We start from the raw sequence: 16,151 nt of genomic DNA, 5'->3' as shown, positions 1-16,151 counted from the left end.
TACATATGTATACACATACATACACACATACATACATATATTCAAGCCTAGGATGCTCCTCCTTTAAGCTCCGCCTGTAGTCCGGTGGCGCGATGATGCCGGTAAGAGCTGGACCGGCACGATAGATTCCAAACCAAGCAAAGTAAATCACACGCTCAGAATCCAATGAAAGGTCCCTTATTATGGCTCAAGGTTACGCGTTTCGGAAGATAACTTCCTTGATCACACAGTGAGCCGAGTGAAAACCAGTGCAATACATAGTCTCTGTACTGAACATAGAAGGATATTAGGTATCTGCAGCAATACACAGAGACCATGGCGGCCATCTTAGAGTACCTAGTGTAACAGTATATATATTACATTACACACGAAAATTCATGTTGGTACACCATATTTCCAGAACGTATATTGCATATGTGGTACTACACGAAACGAATTGCGAGATAGGTCTTTTTCTGTTGGAATCGGGTACATTGAATTCTTTGACCATGTGGCTTGCCTTGCATTCCTTACAATGGCTGCACGGGTAAGAGCCTTTGAGGTTGTGCGTAGCCATATTCTGTTGTTCAGTGATATCTCCATGCATAAGGATATCCCCGAGATTACGGCCTTTGCGATAGGTGATTCTAGGTCTGTAGAGCCCAAATCTTTGAGGGCATGGGAAAACAGGCCGAAGCCCAAGCAGCATGCGATGTCTCTGGGAGCAATCACATTTAATTAGAGGACAACCTCCTTTATAGAAGGCCTAAGGTTCCTGTGCATAGGACAACAAGGGAACTTGTGGTCCCCAATGCTACAGGGCCTTCTTACTGGAATTCTCTTTTGAGATTCCTGTGGCAGGACACTTGGGTCAAGAAAAGACATTTACAAGGCTTGTCTCCCACTTTTTCTGGCCCTCAGATGTGTTCTGCAGGACCTGTGTGACCTGCCAGGCCAGTGGGAATACAGGGCAGAGGCTGAAAGCCCCCACACTCTAAGTGTCATTAGCACCTCCTTTGAGAGGGTGGGCATCGGCATTGTTGGGTCTATGGCTCCTCAGACTGCTTTAGGCAACAGGTTAATCCTGGATCAGATGGATCAAGCCACCCGGTACCAAGCGGCCATCCCTTTGAGGACCACAACAGCACCTGCTGTGGGAAAGGTCCTGATGGGGCCTATTTAACTAAGTGGGTTTCCCCAAGGTAGTTGTGTCTGACATGGGCACAATTTCCTCTCTGCATATATGCACTCCATGTAGAAATAGTGTTGAGTAACTTACAAGTTCTTCACCCCTTACCACCCCCAAACCAATGGGCTTGTTGAGAGATTCAAGAAGAGCCAGAAAGGCATGATCAGAGGTCTGCCTGAGGAGCAAGTGGGATATCCTCTTGCCCTGAAACACAAATTATATTTTTCTAGCCTTTTTCACTGTATATACTACATGGTTTTAAATGTTGATGTATGTGATATTCATATATCTTCTGTCGTGTCTCATTGTATTATCTTGTTGACATGAAACATTCATTTTTTTGTAATGTTTGCGCAATTAAATATTTATCCAATTGTATAGAGGAGGTATCCATTGCCCTATGTACAAGAATATGATTGAATCTGCTTTGCGACATTATATATTTTTGGGATAAATTTAATAAAGTGTACTGCTTTTTTCACATGGACTGATGGCCTAAATATATTTCTGTAATTTAAATATAGTATTGTCTGCCAGGGTTTTTTTGTGTTGCTTTGCCTGTACCTTACCTGCACTTGAAGCCGTTATTCCCACACAGGGGTCCCCTAGTTCATTCACACATATCCTCTTGCCCGACAGTTGGTTTCCTACAGGGAGGTACAGCAGAAGGGAGTGGGCTTCAGCACCTTTTATCTTCTGTATACGCACCTTGTTAGAGGACCTTTCAGTTTGGTGAAGGAGGGTTGGAGCAAGATACCAGGAAAGTTACCCAGGATGTAGTGAGCTACATGTTGGCCTTCCAAAGCCAACTGGCTAAGTTGTGAAAGCAATTTAGAAGCCAGTTAGGCTGTGATGAAATAGTGGTATGACCACAGTTCTGCCACTGTGGAGTTACAGCCTGGGCAGAAAGTGTGGGTCATGGTACCTGTAGAGCCTAGTGTCCTTCAGGACCATTGGACTGAGCCCTAAGAGGTAATGGAGAAGAAGGGTAAGGCCACCTACGTGGTGGACCTCAAGACCCCCAGGCAGCCCCATAGGGTACTTCACATCAAACACTTAAAACAACACTTTGAGAGGTATGAGCTCACCATGATGCTGGTGACAGATGGAGCAGAGGAGGAGGAGAGGAGGAGGAGAGTGAACCTCTGACCTTTTAGCCTCCTAGGAGAAGTATGGGTCTGTGGAAGGAGTTACTCCAGAACAGCAGAATGGCTCACCAAGTGTTGGATCAGTACTCTTCTCTCTCTTACTCGTGGGATTACCCGCCTGTGAACTAATGATATGGACAGTGGGAGCAACCTCCCAGTCAAGAATAAATCTTACAGGTTGTCGGATAAGGTGAGGGCCAGCATCAAGATTGAAGTCTCCAAGATGTTGGAGTTGGGGGTGATAGATCCCTCCAGTAGCCCCTGTTCCAGTCCTGTGGTTAAGGTACCAAAAGTTGTCCCATCGGACCCTAAGCCTGAACTGAGGTTCTGTGTGGATTATAAAGGGCTACGTTCTGTGACCAAAACTGATGCTCATCCCATCCCTAGGGTGGATGAGCCGATTGACAGGTTATGGGCTGCCCACTACTTAAGTATCTGTGACCTTACATCTGGGTATTGGCATATCACCCTAACAGAAGGTGCCAAGAAAAGGTCGGCCTCCTCTGATCCAGAGGGCCACTGTCAGTTTAGAGTGATGCCCTTTGGATTAAAACCTCCCTGCCACCTTTCAGAGGCTGGTGATTCAGGCCCTTGATGGTTTGGAGGCCTTCTCAGCCACCTACCTGGATAACATAGCAGTCTTCAGTAGCATTTGGAAGGACCACCTCTTTCGCCTCAGGGAAGAGCTTCAGGCCCTTCAACAGGCAGGCTTGACTATCGAGGCCAGTAAGTGCCAGATAGGGAAGCAGTCGGTGGTGTACTTGGGATGCCTGTTTGGCAGGGGGGGAAAGGGCAACCCCTTCAGGCCAAGTTAGAAACAAACCATCAGGGCCTGGAAGCCCCCAAAACCCAGACTCACGTCAGAGCATTCTTGGGTCTCACTGGGTACTGGAGGATTGTCAAAGGATATGGCTCCATTATTGCCCCCTTGACTGAGCTGACTTCCGAGAAGCAGCCCAGAAATGGGATTTGAACAGAGGCATGCCAACCTGCATTTGACTCCCTGGAGAAAGCCATGTGCACAGCTCCCGTGCTCAGGACCCCTGACTTCTCCCAGGAGTTTATCATTCAGATAGAGGTCTAAGAACATGGCATGGGCAGCACTATACAGCTCAATGAAGGACTGGACCAACCTGTAGCCTTCATCTCCAGGAGGTTACTCCTCCTGGAACAGAGGTGGAGTGCACCAGAAAGAGTAGCTGTCGATGTGGTTTGAGCACTGAAGACATTGAGGCCATACCTGTTAGACACTCACTTCCTGATTCAGAGTGACCACAGGCCTCAGGAGGTTCATGCAAACCCACAAAAGTAGCCTATCAAACCTGCCTCAGGCCAGCCACTGCCAAGCCTGTGTGTGCAGTTTACTGTCATCTTGATTTGGCATTTAGAAGCACTTGCCAAGCCTTGATTCCCCCCCCTTTCATTTCACACACGTCACCCCCAAGGTAGGCCCTAATTGACCCTAAGGGCAGGGTGTTGTACAACTAAAAAGCAGGACATGTACTTTTGAGTTTTACATGACCTGGCAACGACAAACAGCGACATTAGTTTTTTCACTGCTTTGAGGCCTACTCCTCTCATAGGCTAGCATTGGGGATGCCTTAAAACTGTTTTTAAGCTGTAATTCCTGGTTAGACAGGAACACTGCTTGCACTGAAATAAGATTACGCTTTAGATACGCATAGGCGCGAAATTGCAGTAAGTGCTCGTTAGACCTTGACAATCCACGAGGTGACTCCTTTGCTTCCCCTCAGTAATTTACAATTATGGCCTATAAAAAGCTCAGATCTTGCACAGAACACATGAAAAGACTTGGCACAACACAATCCATGAGAAAGAGCACACCGAGCACCCCACATTGGAGCAGTCCCAGGAATAGTAGATATTACAAAAATGTTTACTACTACCTCCACTTGGAAAAGGGGGGAGATAAAGGATTTTTGGCTGTATGACTGATATACTATGCAAGAAGGAGCGCTAAATGAGCCAAACTATGAACACCTAATTATTAAAGACAGAAATGATAACATAAATATGTATTTTTCAATTTTTATTTCTTTTTTTGCTGAATATTATTATTCTGAATTCATTTGTAGGATTAATTCCTTATATCAAAAAGATAAAAAGACATATAGATGTGCCTATTTACAAAAACTGAGGAAAAAAGCAATTACTTTTGATCATATCATTATTCAAAGAACCACATGTACATAGATATTCAATCCAATTGCTGATACAGGATTAGAGGGTTCAATGTTCTCAATTCAATTATTAACGAGTGTAATGCTATGCTTGAATTACTTTCTAGTATTTTCAACAACGTTTAAGCTATATACATAGGATCTTGAAAACATTAGATCATAAATGACACGTAATGGAGAAACAATAGATCATCAATAACACGTAATGGAAAAACTCATGGTGAGAGAACCAACGCGTTTCGGCAATGCCTTCATCAGGATTCCATCACTCAATGTTATATGACCAGTTCACAGAGTACCGAGCGATCACACCGGTTTACACGTCCTTTCTCGGATGTCGATTGCCTACACAATCTAAGTTATTATTTTTCCTTGTATATATGACTTCATGTACGGTTTGTGCGATGTCAGTCCATCCGATTGTAACCACCTGTTATGGCAAATTTCTGACAGTTCTATCCTTCTATTGAGATCTCTGATACTTTCCCTTAGGTTTGTCCCGAGAGACTGAAAAGATATTTTTCTGTTTCACTCTATTTCTTTTGTGTATGAACTGTCCAAACAACAAGTCTTATATCGCGTTTGAATGTCCAACAACGGTCAACGGGGGGGGGGGGCTGGGGGGGTGGACCAGGAATAATTTCACCTAAATATAGCCTAAGAGCTTCCCCCTGCAATTCTAGATACCGACTTCACTTTACCAGATATAAACTTCTCATTGGGTCTTCCTCACCTGTCTCCTTTAATTTATAAAGAGACTACACAACCACTCAATAGCACTCCAACTAATGCTACGGTCTGCTCCGAAAATTGCTCACAATTAAAAGAATCAACATTCTTCAATGCACCTCAATGCCCAAACAGATGAGAAGACATATGTAACGCTTGCTTCTCATTACAGAGAATTTTGGAATCTATATTGGCCCTGCTCGAGAAAAACGATGAATACCTGGACATAATTCTTGAAACGCAAACTGGAATTTTACAATACCTTGTGGGAAAAAAGAGGAAAAAGCAACCCAACCAAAATTCCAACATTATATCAAGTCATACAGGAAAAGCTACAAGTCAAGAAGAACTTCTTCCAAATCTACAAGCAGCTAACCACCTTATAGGAAAAGTACAAAAGGAAACAGAAACAGAGGGATCTACTTAAAAAAAGCAAAAATAAGCTCAGACAAGCTGAAGAAGTTTACTCTTATTCAAGGAAACCAAGGTTGAAAGCATTTCTCAACCCGAGATACCTTTATTTGCCATTTTTAAACAAAAGAATCATCAAAGAATATGAACCCAAACACAAAAGCATCTGGAAAAGGTTCCTATAAACCTTTCAACATTAGAAGAACCCAAGCTCATGTCAAAGCCAAAGAAAGAGACATTATAAAGGGGAGGAACAGTAAAAAAAAAGATCAAAACGAAAAATCGAGACTATCAAGTAGGAAAGTAAAATTCCCGCAAATACCAGAACAGATAATTCAGAGGCATGATCCAATTATGGAAAATCAAGAGATAACTCAAACCAAAGATAAACATTCTCTTCCATCTGAAACTAAAAGGACACAGGGAAAAAGAAAATTAAACCCTCTGGCGCAAACTTTCTCAGGAAAAAATATAAAGGAATGTCAGGAAAAAATAAACTGAGGAAATAGGAAATGTATTCTCCAACAATAAATACATATGGAAAAGAAGACCAAACTGTCTCTTATATTGTGGAATTGATAGACCTATTCCCTAGTGATACAGTTCCTTTAAATTGTGGGAGAATTTTTAAATTATTACCTGAAATGCCTCAACTTCATTTACTTACCTCTTTAGAAATAAAATTAGTAGTGTTCCCGAATAAATCAAACCTAACGGTGGCAAACGTGGAGTATTGGTCTAACGTTATCCCGACTATCATTTTAAAAGAAAGAGACAAACTTCATAAAAATGGTTTCAACGTGGTCAAAGCTAAAACAAAGGGTATAGAGTTCAACAGGTCAAAGGATAATATGGAGAGTAAGACCAACTGTTAGACCTGACACCTTGGCGTGGGTCTCTCTTCTAGGTTTTGCTGTTGCCTCATGTGTTTTTGCTGGCGTTAGTTGTTCAGGGCACTGTGCCACTGCTGTCCAGTGCCACAGAGCAAGTGCTACCTATTGTAAATTGATGTATGAATTTGTGATTCCATGATTGGCTGGTTTGGTTTACCTGTCAGACCCTAGTACAGTGCACCAGGAGTGCCCAGGGTTTGTAAATCCAAATACTGCTGGTGGGCTTGCAGCACTGGTTGTGCCACCCACAGAAGCAGCCTGTAAAAGTGTGTCTAACGTCTGCCATTGCAGGTCCTGCGTGCAGTCTGGTACTGTCATGCTGACTGCACCCACTTGCCATTCCCTAAACCTTCCCTTTTCTTCATATCAGACACCCCTATGGTAGGTCCATGGGCAGGGTGCATTGTAAGTTAGGACATGCCCTGATGTGTGTGGCATGTTCTAATAGTGAGTTACAGCCATTTTCGTTTTTAACTTTGCAAGGCTACCTGTTCTCCATAGGCCAGATTGGGCAGTTTGGTTATTACATTTTATAATCCTAACTGACTCCGGGAACATGGTAGAAATTCGAATTTAGTATGCATGAACTCAGAATGATAAAATACATCTGTTAGTGAAGTTGGTTTTAACATTCTGTGTTTGAAAATACCACTTTTAGAAAGTAGGTATTTTCTTGTCTAACCATTCAAACCTGCCTCTGCTAGGCTGTGTATTTGTTGTCTGGAGTTTGAGTGACAGGGCTGGGGAATTCAAGAAGACAGGGTGAGGTGGCCCAGTGGTGAATAGTGAGATCTGCATCTAGATGGGAGGGAGGAGCTGCACCTGGGACCTGAATAGGGCTGTGCCTTCCCTCCACAATGCTGGTTCCACCTCCTGTGGTGCGTCTGATGTCTCTGCCCTGCACTCTGAAAGGAAAGAAGGAGTCAGGTAAACAAAGTGCTCCAGGACTGACCAGAACCGGTTTGAACAAGGCAAAGGCCCCTCTGCCCTCAGAGGACAAAGGATTTTGGGGTGTAAGTATTGGGACCCTGATCCAAAGAATTTAGATCACTTTGGGAAAATGAGAAGAAACCTCTGCTGAGGAGAGGAACCAAGAAGAAACTATCCCTGAAACTGGGGGATTGGCCTGCAGGGGATGCATACTGCCAAAGTGAGGAGAAAGGAACTTTGTGTGTACTTTTGCTCAACTTGTGTAGGATCTCCAAGGGCTTGGAAAAGACATTGCCTCCTGCTGAAGTCTCAGGGACAAACGACTTCAACCACCAGCTCCCCAGAGTTCTTTGGAAGTGCCTGCTGCTGGTTTGGGGCCTTCTGAGGGACTGTGTCTCACAAGGAGCTGGAAGCGCAACTCAAGAAGGAGAAGCGTGCCGCTGTTGTCATCGCATCGCGTAAAGGGGTTTCACCGCTGCAGTTGTCGAATCGAGCGAAAGCGTCTCGCATCTTCGAAGAAGCGTGTCGCCATCGCAGCCATCGTAGCCGACGCATTGCACCGCATCAAGAGAAGAGTTTTGCATCGAGGAAGAAGCGTGTCGCCATCTCAACCGCGTTCGTCGCATCTTGGATGACACCGCTGTTGCGGTCTCATTGCACCGCATCAAGAAAAGCACCTCGCATCCACGGAGAAGCGTGCCGCCGTCGGAGCTTTTGTCGTCGCATCACATAAAGTGTGTCGCTGCAGCAGTTGTCGCATCGAGCGGAAGCGTCTCGCAACGTCGGAGAAGAATATCGCCGCTGACACATCAAATCGAGCCTTCTCGCTACATCGGAGAAGCGTGCCGCATCTGGAATATCTTCACGTCTTTAGTTCTTTGCATCAAACTTTCATCGCATCAACATCGACGCAGCACTTTCGTTGCCCTGCGTGTCGCATCTAAAGGTACATTGACTTAAAGTGTCGCATTTAAGAACTAAAGAGAACTAAGCTAAATTCTTACATCTTAAAGTAACAGAATTGTAGATTTTTGTCGTTTATGGTCTTGTGGTAAATCTATATAAAGAATACTTATTTTTGCTATAAAACCTGTGTGGTGTCCATCTGTAGTGTTGTCACTTGATTACTCTAAGTGTTCACGAATGCTTTACACACTGCCTCTGAGATAAGCCTGTCTGCTCGTGCAAAGCTACCAAGGGGGTGAGCAGGGGTTATTTTAGGAGTGTACCCCCTTACCCTGACTAGAGGCGAGGGTCCCTATTTGTCACAAGTGCATACCTGTGCCAACTAGAGACCCCCAAGTCTAACATCTACCCTCAGCATAATCACGTGAATAGTGTGCCAAAACCTCAAATGAGCGCCAGAAGGATCCTTAATAATATTAGTCAGTCAAGGCGAGCGCCAAATTTGAAACCAGACATCTCCAAAATTCGAGCCGCAAGAAAAAGAAAACATATGGTCTTGGATATCTGGAAACTTGAATAGTAATAAACAAGGGAACGTAATAACGTTTCCTTTTTAGCAAAAGCTTAACCATTATCTCCTGGAATATTGCTGGGAAAACTCGAGAAAAGTTAGCTCATTTACTTGAAAAGTCCCAACCGATTATTTTTCTACAAGAAACTTGGTCCGTAGACACTTTTATTCATAAAAATTATTTTGTGTTCGACATCGCAGCTGAGGCTACAAAAAGGGGGCATGCAAAAGGATGCCTTGCTATTCTCCTAAAAGAAGAAATCTATTGGGATCTAGAAATTATTGAACTGGGTCTCCAAAATGCTCAGTGCATCAAGATAAAACATCAAAATAAAAGTCTGAACATCCTCCAGGATCTACTAATTTTCAATGTTTATATTCCGCCAGGACCTCGCTATGACTCTTTATTAGTAAAAATATTTGAAAAGATTGAAATGACTATGGCCCATAAAGGCTACCCACCAGTATTAATTTTTGGAGACATTAATGGGAAAATATCTAACACTTTGGATAATGAGGGGAAAACGTGGAAAAGCCTGCTTTATTCCAAAGCCGCTATTTCCAACAGAGATAAAAGCCAATAAGCGAGGGAAACTTCTACTCTCCCATGTTAATGCAATGAATGGAGTAATCCTAAATGGTAGAGTAGAAGGGGACATTTCGGCCGCTTATCCCAGATCAGGTAATAATGGCATATCAATTTTAGACTATGTAATTTGTAGCAAGGACCTCTTTCAGAAAGTACAATCATTGAATACACATGAATATGCATATGAAAGTGATCATGCCCCTCTGCCTTTGGATATAGAACTCTCATTGCAATCTACTACCCCGTGGTCATTTGACTCCTGGAATGGCCATGCTACCGTAGATCATAAAAACCGTGGGATCATCTGGAACTCAAAAGCAATTGAGGCAATGAACACCGCGATTTAAGCTACCTACTTATACCCCCTTAAAAAATTATCTAACCCGATAATGAATTATGAAGAGACAGTGTTTGCAGTTGTGGCATCTCTTCAGGAACATTCAAACAGACATGAGAAGAGAAGGAGCCATTAAAAAGCAAAGAACAAAGATTACGAATCAGTAAAATTAAATAGCCTGATTCGACTGCAGTTTTTAAACTTCTCTGGGTCAAGACAGGAAGAAATAAAGTTGAAAAAATAACGAGAACGGAAAAAAGTGAAAAAACTGCGAGAGGAAAAAGACAAGAACTGGATAGACATTGAATTGGCAGTCAAAAGTAAAAACAGCAAAGTATTCTGGAGCCTAGTAGCCAAACAAATGGGCATTAGGAAAACAACACAAGCACTCCCAGTGCCAGCATCGACCTGGGAAACATATATACATAACTGTCTGCAGGAAAGGATCAGTCAAGGGACGACGTGATAGTCTCAACAACAAAACAAATAGCTTATTTTATAAAGGCTGCAAGATCTACAGCAGCAATGGGATCGGATAAGATACCGATTAAGGTCCTACAATCAAACCCAGAGGAGAGGAGCAAATTTCTATCCCCCCTATTTTTCTACTGTTTTGGAACAGGAGATATCCCAAAATCATGGTGGGGGAGCATTGTGGTCCCCATCTTAAAAAAAGGCTCAGAACTCACCCAAAGAATTACCGACAAATAGCCCTACTCGATGCAACTGGAAAAATCTTTGCAGCCTGTATTTTAGATCTTAAACACTGGGCCTTTTCCAGCGGCGCAATCCCTATGTCCCAGGCCGGATTTTGTCCATAACACTCAGTTATAGACAATATTGCAATTTTACAAACGATTCTAGTCAAATATGTTGTCTCAAAATCGCAAACTGTATACTGTGCTTTTATTGATTTTACTACAGCCTTTAATGGGGTAGATAGGCCTACCCTTTTAAAGAAACTGGTGAGGTTGGGAATCCCACAAAATTTACTTACAATAACGATATCCCTCCACACAGAAACGTGGTGTAGAGTTCAAATGGGGGGTGAGTCTAACTAGACCAATCCTCACGTCAAACGGCCTAAAACAGGGATGTCTCCTTGCCCCCTTGCTATTTTCTTTGTATCTAAGTGACTTACCAGAGCACTTTACATATGTAAAAGTTTTCCCGCCGAAATTAGCATCGAGTGACATATATATTTTAATGTACGGGGACGACATCGTGATTTTAGACCTTACGCCGAAAGGACTCCAAAGAAACTTAAACGTATTAAGCGGCTACGCAGATGATAATTTTTTAGTTCCCAAATATTTTAAAAACCGAAATGCTACCTTTCAAGGGGAAAAAACGATTGCTACAATTTAATTGGACATTGGGGGGGAAACCACTCGAGTTAGTTAAAGAATACATGTACTTCGGTCGGATTTTTACCCAAACCCTACAGAACTCCTCCCATCTACAACACATAGGTCAAAAGGCAGATGCCGATGAACGAGCACTGTTGAGGCTATACTCCTCTTCTGGAAATAGACATTTCCAACCTATGTTAGAGGTATAGCGCATGAAAATCCCACCTATCTTAACCTACGGTCTAGAATATATGCACATAAAAACCTAGATTCAGTACAAGCATTTGCAATGCAATAGGTCTCGCATTAGGGAAGTGTGAGCAGTTTGCATTGCTATTAATAATGTAATAGTATCTATTGGCATTCTAAATGATAATGGCCTGACTTTATGTGTTTGTTTTATAAACTATATTTATAGCAATGGCAATATCTTTAAATTAGTAAAAAGCGAGAACTATTGCAGCTCTAATGCTTGTTTCTCCTGGCGCAGAAAGCGTGCATCATTGAGGCCATTGTTGTTTGGTGAAAGCAATGTTATATGCCTGTTTCCAGACCTTTGTCAGGCGACAGTCAAGCTCACTTATACCATTTTTCTCGGGCACAACTTTTTATGCTTCTTTTTTTCGCCCCTGGTGCAGTTCCAATTTGGTTCTGTCCTGATGTATATCAACATGTATTGCCTATCATCTCTGCTTTTCTTTCCCGTGCAGATGCCCAGGTATCATAACCTGTCGGTATGCGGGGTCTGTTCATAGTTCGTCTGTGCGCTATGTTAGGTGTCGTTTCGTCTATGTTGCAAAATGTAGTGTGTAGCACAAATGCATTGGCAATACGTAGACGTATGTTTGCTTTCCTAGGGCGCTCTGTTGCCAGGACAGCTTGTTGCAGCGGTTAAGGGTGTGCTTGGAGCATTCCGTCAGCATTACACTGAATATCACGTGATAGTTTGCAGAGAATGCCAGACATGACGTTTCTTGGCATGCTATACCTAATACCTGCTATTTAGTGAACGCCCGACAGCTTATGCTTGCTTAGTATTTTTCAACCGCGCTTTGCACATGCGTGTTGATTAGCCCACAACATGTATTCATAAAAAAAAAAAACACGCACCGAAGAAACACAGATCCGAGCACTACACAGTGGCTACTTCTCTTCAGCACTGCTACCGCATTTCCGCACAGAAAAAGTACTACAAACTCCATGTGTGAACGTGAGTGAAAGATGGTAAGTGCTGGGAGCGGCTCCTGCATAAGTTTACAACACTGGGACGAGGGAGCTGAAGAAGCAGTACTAGGAAGAGAAGAGAGAATGGAGCAGACACGAGACAAAAGATAAGAAAAGGAAAATGAGAGCGATGTAAAATGATTAAGCATTGAATAGGACACAAGAAAGATATGGGAGGCAAGAGCGAAACAGTAAAAGGAGCGAGCAAGCACCAGGATTTGAGAAAGAAACGAGAAAAGGGTAAACAAAGGAAATTGAGACAGAAGTATTAAAGTGATAGATGAAAAACAGGGGGGGGAAATGAGGTGCGACATTATGAGGAACGGAAAGTAAAAGAGAAATAAACGGAACCTGCAACAGTGGATAGAGAAAAACACACATACCATACTGAAGGGAAGACAGAGAGCAAGTGCGGGAGGTGATGGGATTAAAAAACACGATAATTTTGAGACGGGGGAGGTGCAGTCAGAAAGTAGAATGCGCGAAACAGTAAAAGGAGCGAGCAAGCACCAGGATTTGAGAAAGAAACGAGAAAAGGGTAAACAAAGGAAATGTGATGAGAAAAAAAGTGGATTGAGACCGAAGTATTAAAGTGATAGATGAAAAACAGGGGGGGAAATGATGTTGTTCTGAGGCTGAAGTGAGAACATTCCAAACTGATTTACATGAAGTATTTTCGGAGTTATCTGTGAGTGGCAAATGGCGTGTACATTTCGCGGGCGCTTTGATGTTCGCAGTGGCCGCGCGGCTCACTGAGAACATCAAAGCGCCCACGAAATGTAAGTGATCGCAATCGCGATCACACTTCAAAGCGGCCGTGTGGCCCGCGAAAGTGAAAGCAAACGAGTGCTTTCAGGCCTCCAAATGGTGCGCGCGCCCGGACGGCGCACATGCACTGTTTTGAGGCCTGAAAAGCCACTGTTTGCACTTCCAAAACTCGCTTACTATAAGTCTCGCCAGAGCAGCGCTAAAGCGCTGGCTCAGGCGAGACCTAAAAAACGAGAGAAGGGAATTCTTTACGGAGACTAATAAGAGTAAATCAGGCTGTCCCGGCACAAGCATTACACCTTGAATTCTCCTTAGTAAGCATATACGCAAGGGCCATCTCTAATTTAATAAGATGGGCTTATCTTTTACACACAAACTCTGGTACCTTAAGGCATATTTTAAAATTGGAAACTTTTAGAGAAGAGCCGTTACACTTTTAATAAGAATCTTAATATAGCTTTTAGCCTATCTCATTGCACAGTAGCACTTTTAGAAACGTGGACACCAGCACTTTTGAAGCTCTTTTTAAAGAATCTGAACTCAAGATTAAGTTTCGACCTGGACGTAGAACATGGTCTTCAATGAAAACACTATATTGAATATACAAAAACTATAGTGTATAAATCCCCTGAGAAATATGCATATCCTTTATTAGATCACAGGATTCCCCTCTGTATTCTCTTACTGAGGTTAGAAATCCTCCCTCTGAATGCACATACAGCAAAGTGGAACAATTCTGAAAAAACGACAGGGTTCTGAGATTTGTGTAAGGGAGGAATGCAAGATCTAACTCATGTATTAGCGGTTTGCCCAAATCCAACTTTAGTAGAAGCCATGCGGAGGTATCTAAGGCCTATTAGAATCAAATACAATGTTCCTTCTGTACAAAATCTAATCACTCTCTGTAAATTACCACCGGATGAATTGGTTTGTTGTCAACTGTATACATTTTTAAAGATTTTTTTACAGGTGTTTTAAAGTTTATGATGCTAACGATTTTAAACTTCTAAATAGCCAAAGCTGATTTTATGGCCGATCTATAACAGATCCAACCTTATTTTCTCATAAGGTCTATCGAAATCTTGAAAAGTAACCACCGGACGAACACAAATGCTGTAAGTGGTATAACTCAAACAGATTTGAGTTAAAGTCATCTTAAAAAGCTATGATGAATGGATTTAACATAACATGCTTAAAGTTGATGATATGAGTGTCATGTTAAATGTGTTTGTATATTGGTTTACCTCAGTCGAGGTCTATATTAAATTAAAATAGACTACTGTATCATATCTTTGAAATGGTGGTGATCAATCCTATTTAGTGGTAAAATCGGATATGACATTACCATTTTAGAAATGTCACTTTTACAAAGTGGACATTTCTTTGCTCTTAACTTTTCTCTTTGTGCCTGCAGCCGGTCTCCAATACACGTCTGGGCTAGGTGACTGCTACACTTTGTGAATTACCTACCAAATCAGTACACTACTGGACCTGTGAAAAACTCTGCTGGAGTAAAGACTGCTGTGCTGTAAGAACTGCCACTCTGCCTGGAATGACTGTTCTGAGGAATTGCTTCTCTGAGCTGCCCTGCCGCTTGCTGATCTCTGTCCTGCTGAGGAAAAGGATTGGACCCATCTCCATTGAACGCATAGGGACTCTAAGGTTTTGCTGGCTTGCCTCCTATTTTCTGAAGTCTCAAGGACATAAAAAACTTCCCGACTCTGCCATCTGTCAGTCCAACTCTTGCATGAGGTGCCCCCTCCAGTCCTGGGCCTAGGAAATGAGTCTCTGCAGGTTTTTGTACATAGACGTCGACACAGCAGCAGCTTTGCACCGATCAGCACCGATGCGTAGTCCTTTCATGGCAATGCAGAGGCTGCTCAACAACAGCGGTTCCACAGCCGGCGCAGCTCGACAACGGCGCAGTGCCTGCATCATACAGGGGTTCCTTGACAAAGCTTCCTTCAACAGCATAGTTTGGTGCAGACGCTCGCCTCCATCCATGGACTGATGACAATGCGACGTGTCCACGCTATGCTCTGTCCAAGGTACTTTGTCAGCAGGACCTGTATCCTGTAGCCAGCCTGCAGCCGATCACAGTCTGCCTGAACTTTGGATCTACCCTGGTCTAGCACGACCCCAAGTAACCTTCTAGCACTATTGACTTCTAAGCACTGTTTTTACATTTAATCTTTAAAAATTCATAGATCAGCTTTTACTTATTGGAGTTTTGTTGTTTTGGTCTTGTTTTACTCAGATAAATATTCTCTATTTGGCTAAACCTGTATAGAGTCTTTTGTGGTGCTTTCATTGAGATACTGTAATTAAAGTGTTGCACAAATATTTTACAGATTGTCTCTTAAATTAACCCGGACTGCTCTGTGCCAAGCTAGCAGAGGGCGAGCACAGGTTAATTTAGGGTGTGTATCTGATTTGCCCTGACTAGAGTGGTGGCCCCTACCGGGACAGGGTACAAACATCTGTCAACTAGAGACCCCATTTCTAACCATTATCAATAATGATCAATTATAATAAATGCAATCTCAAAAATGGATTAATACTTTACCTTTCGATTTTCTACATCTTTGTGAACTTTTTCTGGTTGGGCTTCTTCAAAATGTTCATTGTTTTTTTCAAGAGATTTCTCAGACTTTACTTCAGTGGCCGGTCCTTGATTTATAAACCTACATTAAAGAATATCATTATTGTGCTTCCACTTTAATTCAGTGTGTGAATCATTTAACAACAACATTTTTATTTTAAAAAGGCAAATTACAAATTTAAAGGAAAAAACAAAATTGCCACATGCAAACTCTGCTAAATTCACACCAGTACTCCAGTGGGCCTATAGATAGTATTTCCACCAGGTAAAAGGCTCTGCCTAGTCTGCAAGGTGACCTTCAGTCTCTAACTCCAACACACAG

General features: G+C 42.6%; 1 protein-coding gene across 4 annotated transcripts in view; it reads right to left on the bottom strand.

Annotated features, from left to right (window-relative positions):
- KIAA1671 (KIAA1671 ortholog) overlaps window positions 1–16,151 on the bottom strand; it is an 899,111-nt gene that overhangs the window by 630,636 nt on the left and 252,324 nt on the right. For all 4 annotated transcript variants that reach the window (XM_085633358.1, XM_085633361.1, XM_085633359.1 and 1 more), the window contains one exon: window positions 15,794–15,911. In XM_085633358.1, the coding sequence (XP_085489484.1) occupies window positions 15,794–15,911 (118 nt within the window). The remainder of the gene's footprint in view (window positions 1–15,793; window positions 15,912–16,151) is intronic.

This window comes from Triturus cristatus, chromosome 11 (genome assembly GCF_964204655.1).
Source record: "Triturus cristatus chromosome 11, aTriCri1.1, whole genome shotgun sequence".
In the NCBI taxonomy this organism is placed as follows: Eukaryota; Metazoa; Chordata; class Amphibia; order Caudata; family Salamandridae; genus Triturus; species Triturus cristatus.
Note: the sequence above shows the minus strand (reverse complement) of the source record. Positions and strands in the feature narration are given on the sequence as shown.